Source organism: Lepus europaeus, chromosome 2, assembly GCF_033115175.1.
Source record: "Lepus europaeus isolate LE1 chromosome 2, mLepTim1.pri, whole genome shotgun sequence".
NCBI classification, from domain to species: Eukaryota; Metazoa; Chordata; class Mammalia; order Lagomorpha; family Leporidae; genus Lepus; species Lepus europaeus.
This window is the reverse complement of record NC_084828.1, coordinates 151,091,138-151,107,380: the sequence shown is the minus strand read 5'-3', so window position 1 is coordinate 151,107,380 and position 16,243 is coordinate 151,091,138. Positions and strand designations below refer to the sequence as shown.

Here is a 16,243-nt window from a genome sequence, read left to right as displayed (position 1 = left end):
TTGCTATAGCTTCAGGTCTTCCCTAATGGACCAAAACAACAGTGGTTATTACTAAGTCCTCATAAACTCGTCTTTTATGACCTAGAAGATTGTGTGTGTGTGTGCAGGCTCCTGCGCTGTGTGTGCCTGTGAGATGCAGATGGATTTCAGCACGTATCTGGTGTATGCCACTCTATTACTGCACAGGGAGGGTTCGCTGAGAAAGGCTTGCCCATACACCCCTTAGAGATACCAGGGTACTTCCAGAAGTACACAGGAAAATGGAAGTACAGAGTACATTAGTGCAAATAAAACCCCAGAAATCCAGGCATAGCTTTTCCATAATATGCATTTTCATGAACTCTTTGAAGGCCCCACCATAGATACAGCTAGTTGACCCATTTGTGATACTGTTGTTGCTGTCTTAGTTAAGTTCAGCTTTGTCGGCAGTGCCTTGGCACAGACATGCCGAGGGCTGGGATTCCAGCCACAAGGGTCTTCCTAGCAAGACAGGGCAGGAGGCGGCCCCAGGGTGGGGGTGGGGTGATGGACTTTGAGGCTTGCAGAACAGGCTATAGCAGGCTCTGGAGCCCAACCACGAGCAGCCTGTTTGCCGGATCCTGCTCTGTTTCCTCTGAGCCCCTAGGGGCGCCCTGTGCCCCAGCTTACATCCTTACATCCTCCAGTGGGCAGAAATCACTCTGTCTTCCAAGTCCCCCCTAGGCTGGCCTCTGGACCCCTGGCAGTGGGGATTGGCCAACTCCCACCCCAAATGCCAAGCCAGCCAGGCGCTAGGAGCACTCGGGCGCGACCAATCTCAGGCCGTGCTCCTGGGCAGTCCGCCATGGGTCTGACCTCACGATGCTGAGCCCGTCATTCAGCCTCGCTCATCTGCTCACTGTCTCAGGACTATTCTGCTGCCTGGGTGAGTCATGTGTGTGTGTACATGTGTGCATGTGTGTGTGTGCATTGTTCAGGGGAAAACAAAGACAGACTTTTGGGAAGCACACTTGTCCCAGGAATGTTTAGCAACCTTTAACTGTTAAACTTCTTGGCCGGTGGCAGAACTGCAGGGACCTGGCATTCATGTCCCTGTGTGTGCACCCATGTTGTTCCTCTGGTGACCTTGACTTCAAAGAGGCCGGCTGGTGGCTGCGGTTCCCTTGGCTTGGAAGCAAAACCCGTCTCAGAGATCCAAAGCTCCCCTGGCAGAGGGTGGTGGAGTCGCTGCCCATCAGCTCCCATAAGGACCGGCTTGGAAAACGTGGCTCAGAGGCAGCGGCCTCCAAACGCCAGATGGTTTCTGTCTGTGTTGTGTCCTCACCCGGTCTTTCAGAGGAGTTCAAACTCCCTCTGGCTTTCAGGATCAGGGGTGGTTGTCCAGGGTGCTGTGGTCCTCGTGTGGCGATGGAGGACAGTGGCAGGCAGCAGCCTTCCCTGGAACATGTGGGCCAGGAGAAAGGCGGAACCAACTGCAGCCCGTTGGCTCGAGCACTCGCTGCTCTGAGCCCTGGTCAAGGGCAGGGACACGGCGCTGCCTCTCCCCTTCTGTCCTCCCAGGGCTGCTTCTGGGGCTGGTTCCCACAGCAGGGGGAGGAGGAAGAAAAAGCTGAGTTGCCCACCTGCAGCATGGCCAGAGCCCTGGTCTGGTCATGTCCCTAACCTGCCGAAGTGGGATGTCTGTGTCCCTTCACTTCCCTGGTGGCTTCTGGCTGCGTGATGCAAACCCAGGAGGCAGAAATGGAAACAGCTATCTCAAGTAGCCCATGGCCGGCTGCTCTTGGGAGTGACAGCATGAAGATGACGTCATAAGTATTTTTAAAAAAAAGGAAAGGACTTTGGAGGAGGCTCGGGCCAAATTCTTTATGGCAGACACGAGGAAACGGGCTCACAGTTTGAGGGAGTGAGTTGTACCAGGTCCTGCGGCCACTCCTGCCTGGACTTGTGCTTTTCCGGCCACGTCTATTTCAGAGAGTGCTTTGGAGTGGAGCACTTTCCAAGGCTGTGTCTCTGTTTCCCGAAATGCAGCAGGAGAAACCCCCTTTCCTAGAGAAGCTATTGAGTCCAGAGAGCAGAAGCAGCATCAGCAATGGCGGAAACACCCCAACCCTTGCCCAAAGCCTGCATCAGACAAGAACCCATGACATGGAACGTGGTGCCCACGTACAATGTGACTTCAGAGTGTGCTTTAGTCGGGGAGTGGGCCTGACATCTGTGAGTGCTGGCATTGCCAAGGCAGCTGCCTGGGGCTGAGCCACGTGGCACACACACACACACACACTGTTTCCATTACAGCAGAGCCTGCTGGAGCTTTGCCAGGCTGGACAGACTGCGTGGTCCTGAGAGAGCCGGAGGCCACTCAATGACACCAAAATAGACATGTGAAGTCCCGGCTTAGCTGACCGGGAGGGAGGAGCGGGGAGATCCGCCCCAAACACGTCCACCTGGTGGAAACAGTCTGAGATGGAATGGGCTGTAAATAAACCAGACTGTGCTAAAAACAAACAGCTCCGGGGCCCTGGGGAAGGGCAGAAAGAATCGCCCTTCACCTGCTGAAACGCCCATAGGTCAACGGGGAGAGGCCAGGCACACGGGGTGGGGTGGGAGGGGCCATGCAGATGCCCCAGCAGGAAAAGCAACTGATCGCTTTCAAAAGATTTATTTTATTTATTTGAAAGGGAGGGAGGGAGGGAGAGAGAATCTTCCATCTGCTGATTCACGCCCCAAATGGCTGCAATAGCCAAGGCTGGACCAGGCTGAAGCCAGGAGCCAGGAGCTTCTTCCAGGTCTCCCATGTGGGTGAAGGGGCCAAAGCACTTGGGCCATCTTCTGCTGCTTTTTCCAGGCCATTAGCAGGGAGCTGGATTGGAAGTGGAGCAGCCGGGACTCAAACTGGCACCCCTATGGGATGCCGGCACTGCAGGGGGTGGCTTTACCTGCTATGGCACAGTGCCAGCCCCATGACAAATGCTTTTCATCAATGGAAGCCACACAGGGTGCTGGGTGAAGGAAGGCACTGGAGGCCATATACAGTCTGAAAAACAAGCGATGGTGGGTGTGGGTTAACCGTAAGCGTCTGAGGGCAAATTAGCCACGCAGACCTGCTGGCCTCCTCTGTATGCCTGGAAACCGCAGCCTCAGCGGCTGGGGCAAACGAGAGGCAAGGGAGGAGGTGCGGAGGGGACCCTGATAGGGTCCTGGAGTGGGGTGAGCCTGCCAGCCTTCTCCACGCGCCGCAGCTAGGTGCACCTGCCCACTCCCGGCTCCCGATGCTTTGGAGGGCATTGGCGTTGTGTTCTGTGACAATATAAGGGCACAGCCTAGCACAGTGCACTCCTGATGCCCACGAGCAGCTGTCACGGAGACCAGCAGGAGCCAAGACCTCTCGATGACTTTGACAGCGCCGAGAGTAGCTGTCACTTTCACCCACAGACACTGGCTGCCGGGTTCAAATCCTGCCTCTATCTCTTGCTAGAAACGTGACTTTGGGCAAAGCACTTAACTTCTTTGCCTCGGACCCGTGAAATGGGGATGGTAATGACACACACAGCACCCAGCTCTCAGGGCTGCTGTGAGCTTGTGTGGGAACTGCATAACTGGAACCTTGAAGATAGTATTGGATGTTGGTGTCAATAACTCAGCCTTGGGAGTGCCTGGTACGGTGCCGATCCTGGCAAAAACCCTGCTCTCACTCTCCCAGGAAGCACAGTTTAATCAGGGATGCATAAGGGAATAGTTTTACACTACAGGGAAGAGCTGATACAGAGGTAAACACAGCAGGGCCGACCGACTTTGGTCTGGGAAGTCAAGGAAAGCTTCCTGGTGGGGGCAGCACACCTGCAGCTCTTAGTGAGTGAGGAGGAGTATCCAGGGCTGTGTTACGTAGGGCAGGGCCGAGAGGAAGGACCACTGAGCTCTGTCTACAGTGAGAGGTCACTATTCAGGCACATTTCTGCCTCTCCCACAAGGCCTGTTCCAGCTTGGCAGGGTGTGCTCAAACAAGCAAGTGTCTAACACCAAATACAACAGCTTTCCCCAACTAGTGCGTCCTCCGGCTTCCGCATCTCAGACTCCAAGTGCTATCGCCCTAGGTCCCCTGCAACTTCAAAATCGCCCTTGGCTCTCCTTCCTCTGTCTCTCCTACAACACATCGGCCCCTGGTTTCTCTCTTGCCTGTAATGTGGCCTCCATCCCTTCCTTCCTGTCCCCACATCAGTCCAGACAGGCTCCCTCCCTACTTGCCAAGCTCGCCCTGGCTCTGCAGTTCCTGCATTCTGTACTCTCCAGTGACTGGGCTCCTGTCCCTTCTCCACTCCACACCTGCTGTAGCAGTCTACTCCTTTCCAAACAAAGCCCAAAGCCTTTGCAGAGCATCTAAAACTGCACGGTCTAGCTTGGACGTTGCTCCCCAGCCTTCCCTGTCCCCTGTCCCCACTGTTCTTTAAAGAGCCCCCTCTCCCATTAGCTCACCTCCTGGTCAGAGGGTCCACCTGCTCCTTACTCCCTGCAGAAGCTCCTCCCGCAGCTTTGTTGAGCCAGCACCGCCCCGCCCCCAGGATCCTGCTGCAGCACAGCCACCCCAACAACCTGCCTGGGCCATCACACTCCCCAGCAGGGCTATTTGACCCAAAAGCTACAAAGACAAAACAGATGCTAGAGGTATGGGAGTTGGGGGCGAGACTGGATCGGCCTCCATGGGGCATGCAAGAGTGAAGATGCTGAAGAAGGTGGAATGAAATAGATGTGCAGGAAGATGTGGGGGAGGAAGTGGAGGAGGAAAGTGGGTAGGGGGAAGAGAAACAGAAAGTGTCAGGTCAACACCGATGGTTGGTTTCAGCTCTTGCTGATTTTTTACATTAGCTTTTCAATTTTCGCTTCCCCCCTGAGCCAGCGGGAGGGGGTTTCTGCATCTTCCAGCCAAAGCAGCCCAGAAGAGAAAGTGTCCTCTCCCTGGGGAGCCTGTCCCTTCCATCACACAGGCGCCAGCCCTTTGGGCCAGGGTCAAGTACGCAGGAGGCCCCCAGACCTTTCCTTGGTCTACAAGACCTCCCGTCTGAATCCTCCCTGGTATTCCAGAGTTAGCAGGAATGCCCCCTTTGCCAGAAAGTGTCCCTCGTGGTCACCGGCTGCTCGTCCCGAAGTTCCTTCTGTTCCTTGTTAGCTAAGCTGGCCTGGAGCGGATGCTGCTTCCGTGCCGGGATGCAAGATTCTGCGGAACTGTTTGTGACCAAGACAGTCACCAAGCATGGGTAAACCAAGTTTTCAATGGAGCCATTTTGGAAATTTTAAGATATTTTTGGTTGTTTCAATGGCAGGACTGAGTAGAGATATCACGCAAAAGTTGACAGGATCATAGGTCGAGAATCGTGCGTGATACATGACTTTTGACACACATGCATATAATTATCTCATCCTAGAACCAAATTTTCTCTTTCAAAATTGTACTTAATTAATCCGCTAATTAATTTGAGAGTCAGAGAGAGACCCTGGTTCACTCCTCAAATGCTTGTGATAGCTGAGGGTGCCACAGCCTCAATCCAGTCTCCCGTGTGGATGGCGGGGACCCAAGTACTTGCGCCATCACCGCTTCCTCCTGAGGTCTGCATAAGTAAGAGGCTGAAGCCAGGAGCTGGAGCCGGGACTCAGACGCGGGCACTGCAACATGGGATGTGAGTAACTCAACCGCTGGGCTGAACAATTACCTCCAAATCCTCTTCTACATAAACATCTTTATGCACGGTTATAGTACAAACTGAGTTTGCTGAGACTAAAACTTTGAATAATGACAGTTCTTTCTTGGTGCGGCGGGATTGTACTCAGGATTGTTTATCATTTCAGAAAATCGCACCACAGAGTGACGCATCCTTCGCAGCATTTGGGTTGCTGATAGCAAACCTGACCTTCAGCTGTTGTACTCCCGTGATTTCACACATGGGGCAAGCATCCAATTACAGCAGGATGTGTTCTGACCACTTATAACTGAAGTCTACTTTTTCTTATCATAAATCACTTTCTTGTATTTATCTTTTGCATCACATCGTATTGGATTTTTAAATTCTGTCGGCACATTGTACTGTTTATGAACTTCATTTCAGGATAAGAAAGTATTATTTCCCACAAGAGGACTTTGTGTCTGAGAAGGCTGGGGACACTGGCACGGCCAGTGGGACAGTCCTCATTGGTTGCTCCTGGCAACCACTTCTAGTAGCACTGGAGCTGATGCCAATGGCCCTCATTCTGGAAACTTCTTGAGAGCACGGAGCACTTGCCTGGTGTCTGAGGCGGCTGCTGGGAGACAGCACAGGAAAGCAGGCAGATACTGGCCTCTGGGAGGTAGCACTACAAACTGGGGCACTGGGCCTTTGGTGCGGTGGCTAAGACGCTGCGTGGTGCACCCCACATCCCATAATGGAGTGCCCGAGTTGGAGCCCAGCGCTGTTTCTGTTTCACACTTTCTTCTAAAGTGCATCCTGGGAAGCAGCAGGTGACGGCTGCTACCCACCCGGGAGACCCGGATTGAGTTTTTGGCTCCTGGCTTCCCCCTGGCCCAGCTGGCTGTTGTGGACATTTGGTGAGTGCCACGGCGGATGGAAGTCCTCTCCCTGTCTCTCCCTTTCAAATAAAAGTAAATACACAAATAGCTGACAAGTCAATGTTTAAAAAAATTAGGGCTGGGCACTGTAGTTCGGCAGGCTGAACTGCTAACTGGGATGGCCCCATCCCATCGTGGAGTGCCACTTGGAGTCCTGGCTACCCTACTTCGGATCCATCTTCCTCCCACTAATGTGCCTGGGTGCTAGCCTAGGCACTTGGTCCCTGCCACCCACACGGGACACTCAGGTGGAGTCCCAGACTTCGGCCTGGCTGTGCAGGCATTTGGAGAGTGAATTCTGTCTCATCACTCTGCCTTTCAAATGAACACATCTTTCACATTTTTTGAACAAAAGACTATAAGCTGGGATCAGGGCCAAGAGGCACGTGGTGGGCAACCTGCCTGTGTTCTGTGACAGGGCAGAGGTGTTGGTGCCATCATGGGACCAAAGCTGGAGGCTAAGAATGATGGCCTTTGCCAATTATGGGTATTCTTGCCATGAACGTTCTAGGACATGTGTTTTCGTGAAAATACACTCATTTTTCCAGCCATGAGAGTGACATGGCTGGGCTCCAGTGTAACATCTGTGTCTGGCTTAATGAAAAAAATACCAAGCCATTTTCCAAAGAGGTCCCACCAATTTGCACTCCCGCCCACCAATGCGTGGTCATTGTGGTTGCATATCCCGGCTGCGCCGTTCTGGGTGGGAGTATAGGGGGTCCCATGCTCAGCAGAACAGATGAGCAGACTGTCGGAGGGTCGCACAACCGAGCTCTATTCAGCAAAGGCGACCACAGCGACTCCCAGGACTCCCACGGACATCATGTCAGTCAAGGAGAGGTCAGACACGGGAGTTCCTGTTGTTCGATCTCAATGACCTAAAATCCCCAAGGGGTGGCGTGAATCCCTGATGTTAGAATTCAGGATGGTGGGGGTGGGGGAGTGTGCAGACTGGAGCTTAAAGGAGCATCTGGGTGCTGGGTGTTGTGTACTTGACCTGGGTGCTGGTTTCTAAGGGCCTGTTTACTTTGTAGAATATCATGTTGTAACTTATGACTGTATTTTGGGGTAAGGCGTCGAACAACACCAACCATGTCCTAACATGGAGCACAGGTGAACCTCTATGTGAGGACCAAGGTAGGAGTAGGCCACCCATGCACCAAGGCATCCAACTGTAACTCTAGTGAGGCGGATGGCACCCAAATGCACGTGGAGTCTGTTTCAAATCACAGAGCTAGGGCTCTTGGCATCAGTGAATGCCACTGCCAGTCTCTGCTGTCTACAGAGTCTCTTCTGAGTGCGGGGTCAAAGTTAACAGCTAACACTCCGTGTGAGTCAGTTTTGCGTTGCTACACAAAATACCGAGGCAACTGACTTGGTAAAGATGCAAGGTTACTTACTCTATAGCTCAGTGTTACAGGTGCAAGCCCAACAGCAGGTGGCGCTATAGGAGTGGTCTCTGATGAGGGTGGAGGGCGGCAATGGGGAAGCAGGTGCAGAGGCAGGCTTGTGGGGAGACTTGGAGAAGGGAGAGGGAGGGGGAGGGGAGGGGGACAAAAGGGAGGGGAGGGGAGGGGGACAGGGAGGAGTGAGAGGGGGAGGGGAGAAGGGGGAAGAGGAGGGGGGACAGAGGGGAGGGGAGGAGGAGGAGAGGAAAGGGGAGAGGAGGAGAGAGAGGGAGGGGAGGGGGACAGAGGGAGAGGGGAGGGGAAAAAGGAAGCGAGGGAGGGGAGGGGGACAGAGAGGGAGGGGGGAGAAGGAGAGGAGGGGGCAGAGGGGGAGGGGGAGGGAGAGAGACACCGCACTTTTATAACCACCTTCCAAGCCACCCGGGGTGGGGTGGGGGTGCACAGGGACCGGGCAGAGGCTCTAACCAGGCCCTGCTCTCCGCACAGCACTCCCGGGCCTGGATCAGAAGAAGCGGGGCGGCCACCGAGCATGCTGCCTGCTGACGCCGCCCCCGCCGCCCCTCTTCCCGCCGCCCTTCTTCAGAGGGGGGCGCAGCACGGTGAGTCCCTGGGCCCGCCCGCCGGGAGACCCGGGAGACCCCAGCCTCCCCCGCCAGCAGAGGGCGCGCTCTGTGGCCGTGCAGGCGCCTGCAGTCCGAGGTGACCCCTGGAGGGAATTCTCAGCTGGGGACTGCGCCCCATCTTCTGGAAAATACCGCCGTGGGTGCGTGAGTGTCTGGGTCCCACCGGCTGCTCGGCGCCGACGTCCCCTTTTGCCTTCCTTCTCCCCAAGCATTTACGAATTTCCTTTCGGCCACTGGTTTCTGAAGTGGAGCCCTCCCTGGGGTGAGCGGGAAACCTTCCTCCAGGGGCCACACTGGGGTGTCGGGGGCGGAATCTGACAAGAGCAGAACCCAGGAAGTTGGTCTAGGAGACCTCAGGCCAGGGCGTCCTGGATCCTTCCAGAAGCTTAGATCTGTACCGTCCAGGACCATGGCCATTGCCCACGTGTGACTGTTGAACACTTTCTTTTTTAAGATTTATTTATTTATTTGAGAGGTAGAGTTACAGAGAGAGGGAGAGACAGAGAGAGAGGTCTTCCATCCGCTGGTTCATCCCCTAGTTGGCTGCAACAGCTGGAGCTGGGCTGATCCGAAGCCAGGAGCCAGGAGCTTCTTCTGGGTCTCCCATGAGGATGCAGGGGCCCAAGGACTCAGGCCATCTTCCGCTGCTATCCCAGGCCACAGCAGAGAGCTGGATGGGAAGAGGTGCAGCTGGGACACAGACCAGCGCTCGGATGTGATGCCGGCGCCACAGGCAGAGGGTTAACCCACCATGCTGTAATGCCGGCCTGGGGTTGAGCACTATTAATACACAAGTGTGAAACAGACACTGGATTTTGAAGACTGAGTATGAAAGAAGGAGTGTGAAATGTCTCGTAAGTGATTTTTACCATCCATATTTTACATATTTGTTATATAGCCTTTTTTCTTTTTCTTTCTTTCTTTTTTTTTTTTTTTTTTTTGGACAGGCAGAGTGGATAGTGAGAGAGAGACAGAGAGAAAGGACTTCCTTTTTGCCGTTGGTTCACCCTCCAATGGCCGCTGCGGCTGGCGCATCTCGCCGATCCGAAGCCAGGAGCCAGGTGCTTCTCCTGGTCTCCCATGGGGTGCAGGGCCCAAGGACTTGGGCCATCCTCCACTGCCTTCCCGGGCCATAGCAGAGAGCTGGCCTGGAAGAGGGGCAACCGGGATAGAATCTGGCGCCCCAACCAGGACTAGAACCCGGTGTGCCGTGCCGCAAGGCAGAGGATTAGCCTGTTAAGCCACAGCACCAGCCGATATATTTTAATATATTATTTGTAATTTTTAGAATCCAATATTTCAGGTACATTTGCATTAAATATATTATTAAAATTATGTTTTTTAAACCTTTTTAAAGGTAAGAACGTGGCTAGCAGAAAATTTAAAACTACAAGGTGGCTCTCACCAGTCACTTACATTGTGTTTTTGTTAGTGCTGTCCTAGACATTGGAGGAAGCCCATGAAAGATCTTAACTCTTGTGGCTGGCGCTGTAGTGAGTAAAACCACTGCCTGCAGTGCCAGCATCCCATATGGGCGCTGGTTCAAATCTCGGCTGCTCCACTTCCGATCCAGCTCTCTGCATGGCCTGGCAAAGCAGTGGATGATGGCCCACGTCTTTGGACCCCTGCACTCACGTGGGAGACCTGGAAGAAGCTCCTGGCTCCTGGCTTCGGATTGGCGCAGCTCTGGCTGTTGCAGCCAATTAGGGAGTGAACCAGCGGATGGAAGACCTCTTTCTCTCTGCCTCTCTTTCTCTCTGTGTGTAACTCTGCCTTTCAAAATAAATAAATAAATCTTAAAAAAAAAAAAAAAGAAAGATCTTAACTCCCTCTGAAGTGCTCATTCTACCTCTTCGACCCATTCAGACCAAAGCAGATGTGAGAACAGAAACTGGTGTCATGTCCTGGGGCGTTCACTGGGGTGTCTGGGAGCCAGCAGGCTTGGGGACCCGATCTTGGAGCAGATCTGCGTCCAGGGAGGTGACGCTTCCTCTGCCCCCAGTCTGACCTGTGACCCTGTGTTGCTTTGTACCGCAGCTTCTCTCCCCAGACGTGAAGAATCTCCTGCTGGAGCTCGAGACCTCGCAGTCCCCCTGCATGCAAGGCGCGCTTGGCTCCCCGGGGCCCCCTGGCCCCCAGGTCAGTACTCTCTGCAGAGCCGTTTACTTGCTTCCGACAAGAGCAGGGAAGCCCACTGGGCCTGGCCTCGCAGCGTCGGCCCCTTTTAGTATGATGTGAGGCTGTTTTGTCTTCCCTAGCATGCCTCTAGACAAGCCAGAACCACACGGGTGGAATACCGGTTCTCCCTTAAGTGAATTCTGGCCTCTCAGCCTTGACTTCCTCATCTGAGCAATGGGCACAGTAGTTGCCCCTGGTGTACTGGATATGGAGGGGGTGGGGGATCGAATGAGAGGTTGCCCGTATGGGTGTGGTTATTATTACGGTTATTATCAGCCACACACTTGATGACAATGTCCTTTGCACGTGGATACTTCAGAAAGCTTAAAGAAATGAAATTAAAAGATAAATTAATTTTGGTGCAAAGACATTTGCAATCCACGCACACAAATGATCTCCAAAAAGTTTATGGAAATGCACATTCTACAAAAATGGTGCGCAGATTTCCAACTTTTGCATGGAGACAACGAAGAACTTGTTATCTTGAGCTTCTCTGGGCTCCACATCTGGCTACCAATTAACCGGTTCTTTTCTCTCCAAAGAGTGAGGAACAGGCAAATCAGCTCACACCAGCTCCGTCACCGGCTGCACTCAGCCAGTGACTGTCTCTCGAGCTCTCGAGCACTGGGAGCTTGCTGCAAGGGCTCAGGGCCTTGGCACCTGCCGGTCCTGCTGCTTGGCACATTCTCGTTCTAATTTGTATCATGGCCAGCTCCTTGCAGCTGCTCAGAGCTGACTTTTCACGCTGCGTCCTCCTGGGTGTGCCTTCCCTGAGCACCCAGGCTAAATTAGTGCCCCCCCAGCTCCCATGGGTCACACGCTGTCACAATGACCTATTTTAATGGCAGCATAACCCTCTCATCCTGTTAGTTTCTTTGGATTTTGTGGGTGGTGGTGTTCCCGGTCTAATGTAAGATACGCGCTAGATGGCAACACTCAGGGACAGGCCCGTTTCTGTAACTAAGGTCTTACTGTCTATGGCTGCTCCTGTGCCAAAAGGAGCATTGAGCTGTGGCAGAGACCACATGTGAGCCACAGAGCTTCAGCTCTGTACTCTGTGGCCCTTTACAGAAGAGATGTGCGGACCCCCCGGGAACAGGGACACGGCTCATCTGGCCCATCTTCCCCCCTTCAGCGGCCTTCTCTGTCTGGCCTCAGGCCCCTGACCCCACGGAGCGCGGCTGAGAAGGCAGACTCGTTGCTGACCCCAGAAGAGCCGCTCTTCCGTCACACCTGCCCACCTCAAACCTCGTGCAATCCCATTTGAATCACCTGGAGGCTGCGCCGCCCAGCTCGGGGTTTATACAGCCACCTGTTCCCGTAGAGCAGTGTGAACCTAGCCCTTTCACAGTGAGACCTGTGGACCAGCTGCCCTGGCATCAAATGGGAGCTGGTGAGAAATGGAGAATGTTGACTCCCACCTACCGTCCAATCGGAACCTGCACTTGAGCAAGCGCCTCCCATCCCCGTGAATAGTGAGTCACCCGCACGTTAGAGTTGGAGAAGTGCTGGGCTGTAGTGTAGCAGTCTTGTGAAATAGTCCTGCTGGCTCAAAAAATGGAAGAACCTGAGGTTTAGAAAAATAGAACGAACGAACACTCTCCCTCTCCCTCCCCAAAGCAGAAGGTGGAGAAATCAAAGATGCTGACTTCCAAATGTCTACACTTAGGATCCCCTGGGAGCTTTGCAGAGGCTCTGCCCCTCCCCCTGAGGTGGTTTTTCACTTGGCCTGGGCTTTGGGATTGTAGTGTGCTGGTTGAGTTTGGGAACCATTGGCTAGGGTGGGGCTGGAGGGCATTTGGACAAGGCTCGGAGAAACCGTGTTTCACGGTCACATGGGCCTACACTCTGCAGTGGGAGCCTGGGGGATTTTAATGGGTTTTTTCTCCACTGTTCTGGGGAATTAGGAAATTAGTTATGGACCGAGTATTCCCCAGACATGTGCGCAGAAGACAGTGGCATGGCCGGCGGTGCACAAAGCTTTGGTGCAATGGGTTCTGGAGCCCTGAGCTGGAAGCAGCCAAGAAGATAGGAGAGGGGGTGACGCACATCTTGCTTTCAGCAAACGGGATTCTTCAGTTGCTCTCACCAAGTACTCAGGATGCTTCCAGCAGCCGAAGCATTGCAGGGAGAAAAATAAAATCAGACAGTGAACGTGCGAGCACTGCTGCTGTGGAAGCACTGGCGACACGGCTCAGGGAAAGCTGAATTGGGGTCGGGGGGGGGGGCATGAGGATCTCCATGGGAGCTTCAGCAAGGCTGCTGGGGCAGGAGCCCAGTGCACCACGTGCCTCCCTCGCCACCAGCCCTGCCTCAGTTTGATGTACTCTTTCTTTGCTTCTTATCTTGATTGTGTAGGGCCCACCTGGGATTCCCGGCAAGACAGGACCAAAGGGAGAGAAGGTATGGGCCACTCTCTCCTTCAACCCTCCTCTCCTTGGTAATTGCAGCCTGTTTTCTGGGGGTGACACAGAGGTTTCTGGTTGCGGTTTCAAAACGTGTGCTAATTCTGCCTTTATGCATGAGAACGGGCACCGTTCTGCTGCTGTGTGTGAGAGTTCCACGGTATGTTTGAACTTGGCCGCTGACGTGGCATGGGGGCTCTGAGAAGCCAAGAGTCAAAGCCATGGGCTGTGCACGATCACTGGCCCTACCAAAACCTTTGCTTCTTCGCTTCTCTGCCCAAGCAGTTTCGGCTCACCTGTCTTCTCCATCCACAGGGGGAGCTTGGCCGACCAGGAAGAAAGGTATGGTCCATGCTGTTCTGCCGGCGCCACATGGGCACCTGTGCCCCACGTGGGAGGGAGTGAGTGCATGCGCTCCTGGGGTGGGGACCAGCAGTGTGCTTCTGTGGCCGCCAACACCCTGCACCCAGCGCCAGAGCCCTGAACTGACGCTTGCTTGGCAGAGTTACAGCTCTGCAAGGCACAGGTGACATCTCAGCCCCACCCCAGCCGCTGTCTAAGGTACTGAGCTGGAACGAATTATGGGGCGATCTCTTTGCTCGGACCTAACAGGGATAAAGGTTGATTGGTGATGTCTGCCACAGATGTGGACGGCAAGAGCAGAAAACAGTGTCTCAGCCAGCGTGTGCACTTCCGAGCCCTCCACATCTTCAGCTACCAAGTCAGCCAGTGAGGGGCCAGCATGGGGTGCAGTGGCTTAAGCTGCCTCTCGTGCTGCGGGCATCTCACATCTTGAGTGCTAGTTTGGGTACTGGCTGCTCCGCTTCCAATCCATCGTCCTGCTGATGTGCCAGGGGAGGCAGCTGAAAATGACCCAAGTACTTGGACATCTTCCCTATTGGGGGAGACCAGGATGGAGTTCCTGGCTCCTGACCTTGGCCTGGCCCAGACCTGGCTCTTGCAAGCCATTTGGAGAGTGAACCAGCAGGTGGGAAATTTCTCTACCCCAACCTAGCCCATCTTTCTTTTGCTCTGCTTTTCAAATAAATAAACAAATCTTAAAAAAAAAAATAATAAAGAAGTGTAGAAAGGTCACATTGGGCTCCTGGCTCCTGCTCCCACTCTGTCTTGCATAGTCCCTGGCTTAGGTTAGGGTGCCAAGAAGCAGAGGTACAAATGGCATGTATCATGTGCAAGTTAATACATTGAGAAGCACGGTCAGGAGGAGCCAAGCAGTGCTTCAGTGTCAGGTTAAGCCCAGCCTCGGCAGCCTGATCCCTAGGGAGTGTCAGCATGGGTGTAGCAATAACTAAGTGAGCTAAGAGAGCTGGGCTGTGGGCCCCAGGAAGGGGAGGTACATAAATTACTGGACAATTGCAGCCACCCCAGGGCAAACTGTATATTTGCAACTTGCAGGAAAGAATTTCTAGCAGCGAGCAGGGTAGCCACCTGGGGTGGGCACTCTGAGCAGGTGATAGAGATCTTGAGATAGCATCTGCTGTTCTCGCCCAAAATAATCCTGTCTCTTTCCAAAGCATAGTCTTCAGGAGAATCCCCTGGAGTGCTTCGGCCTATGGGAGATTGGATGGAGGGATAGAAATTGAAAAACCAAGAAGTTTGGATTCCCCCCTCCTGTCTCTTTCCATTTCTTGAGTGTAGAATAAAATCTTGTTGGGTGATACGATGTGATGTCAAGGCCTGTCCCTTATAGCTAAGGGACCCCACTTTTTAGGCCAGCAGTCTTTGGGGACTTGGAAGGAGGGTCCTGGGGGCCAGTCCTGGAGGGCCTAGAGGGAAATCCCATTCTTGGAAGGGGAAAACATGCCCCATTGTCCTGACTTTTGCTCTTGGTCTTTGAAGGGTAGACCCGGCCCCCCAGGTGTTCCCGGCATGCCTGGGCCCGTTGGCTGGCCAGGCCCTGAAGGACCCAGGGTAAGTGCGGTGCGTTCTTGGGCTCATGTGGTGTCAGAACAAGACGGGTGATGGCAGCTGCCCTGGCCCCTGGCACATAGTCAAGGGGTCACTTTGCCAAGAGGAAGAAAGAGGGGCTGTCCACAGGTCCCCAGGCACTTCCTCCTTCACGTGGCTGCCAAGGCCTTGATCAGTGTAACGGCTCCCGTGCTGTGGGAGGAGAAATGGGAGCCCTGGTCCTCCTCTGTCCTGAGAACCAGCACTGTAGTCCCTGGTTTTCCTGAGATGACCCGAGAGGGAACTGGGGGTGGGCAGCTCTCGCCGGTCAGGCTGCTCCGGTGGCGCAAGTGTGGGTTGGCCGGAAGGATGGAGTTCTGCAGTCACACAGAGGTCACCAGAGGCTGGCCTTCCTCAGATAGGACATGAAAGCTGACACATCCACGTCCCTCCTCTGCTTACACTTTCCTCTTTGGTGGTCACCTCCTCCAGGGAGCAGAGCCCCTGACCCAGACACTCCGCCTGCGGGGTGGGGGGCAGGTGGATCTCACCACCTGCTCATTCCCTTATTGGATGGATTATGGTAGAAATGGTGTTTCTAGGGGCCCATGTTGTGGCGTAGCAGATAAAACTGCTGCCAGCAATGGTGGCATCCCATGTGGGCGGTGGTTCGAGTCCCACCTGCTTCAATTCCAATCCAGCTCCCTCTAATGCACCTGGGAAAGCAGTAGAAGATGGCCCAAGTACTTGGGCCCCTGCAGCCACCTAGGAGACCTGGAAGAAACTCCTGGCTCCTGACTTTGGCCTAGCCCAGCTCCAGCCATTGCAGCCATTTGGGGAATGAACCAACAGATGGAAGATTCTCTCTCTGTTTCTCTCTCTCTCTCCCTCTCTCTCTGTGTAACTCTTTCAAATTAATGAATCTTCTTTTTAATGGTATTTTTTTTTTTTTGGACAGGCAGAGTGGACAGTGAGAGAGAGAGACAGAGAGAAAGGTCTTCCTTTTTGCCGTTGGTTCACCCTCCAATGGCCGCTGCCGCTGGCACATCGTGCTAATCTGAAGCCAGGAGCCAGGCACTTCTCCCGGTCTCCCATGCGGGTGCAGGGCCCAAGGACTTGGGCCATCCTCCACTGCCTTCCCGGGCCATA

General features: G+C 54.0%; 1 protein-coding gene across 2 annotated transcripts in view; it reads left to right on the top strand.

The window, feature by feature from the left end:
• The window catches only part of COLQ (collagen like tail subunit of asymmetric acetylcholinesterase), a 62,277-nt gene that overhangs the window by 22,346 nt on the left and 23,688 nt on the right, over positions 1-16,243 (top strand). The window contains exons 1-6 of one of the 2 annotated variants that reach the window (XM_062179092.1): positions 840-904; positions 8,467-8,579; positions 10,641-10,742; positions 13,140-13,184; positions 13,502-13,528; positions 15,047-15,118. In XM_062179092.1, the coding sequence (XP_062035076.1) occupies positions 841-904; positions 8,467-8,579; positions 10,641-10,742; positions 13,140-13,184; positions 13,502-13,528; positions 15,047-15,118 (423 nt within the window). In that variant the 5' untranslated portion in view covers position 840. Of the gene's footprint in view, positions 1-839; positions 905-8,466; positions 8,580-10,640; positions 10,743-13,139; positions 13,185-13,501; positions 13,529-15,046; positions 15,119-16,243 lie in introns of those variants that run through there. The other variant, XM_062179100.1, reaches the window with a different exon arrangement.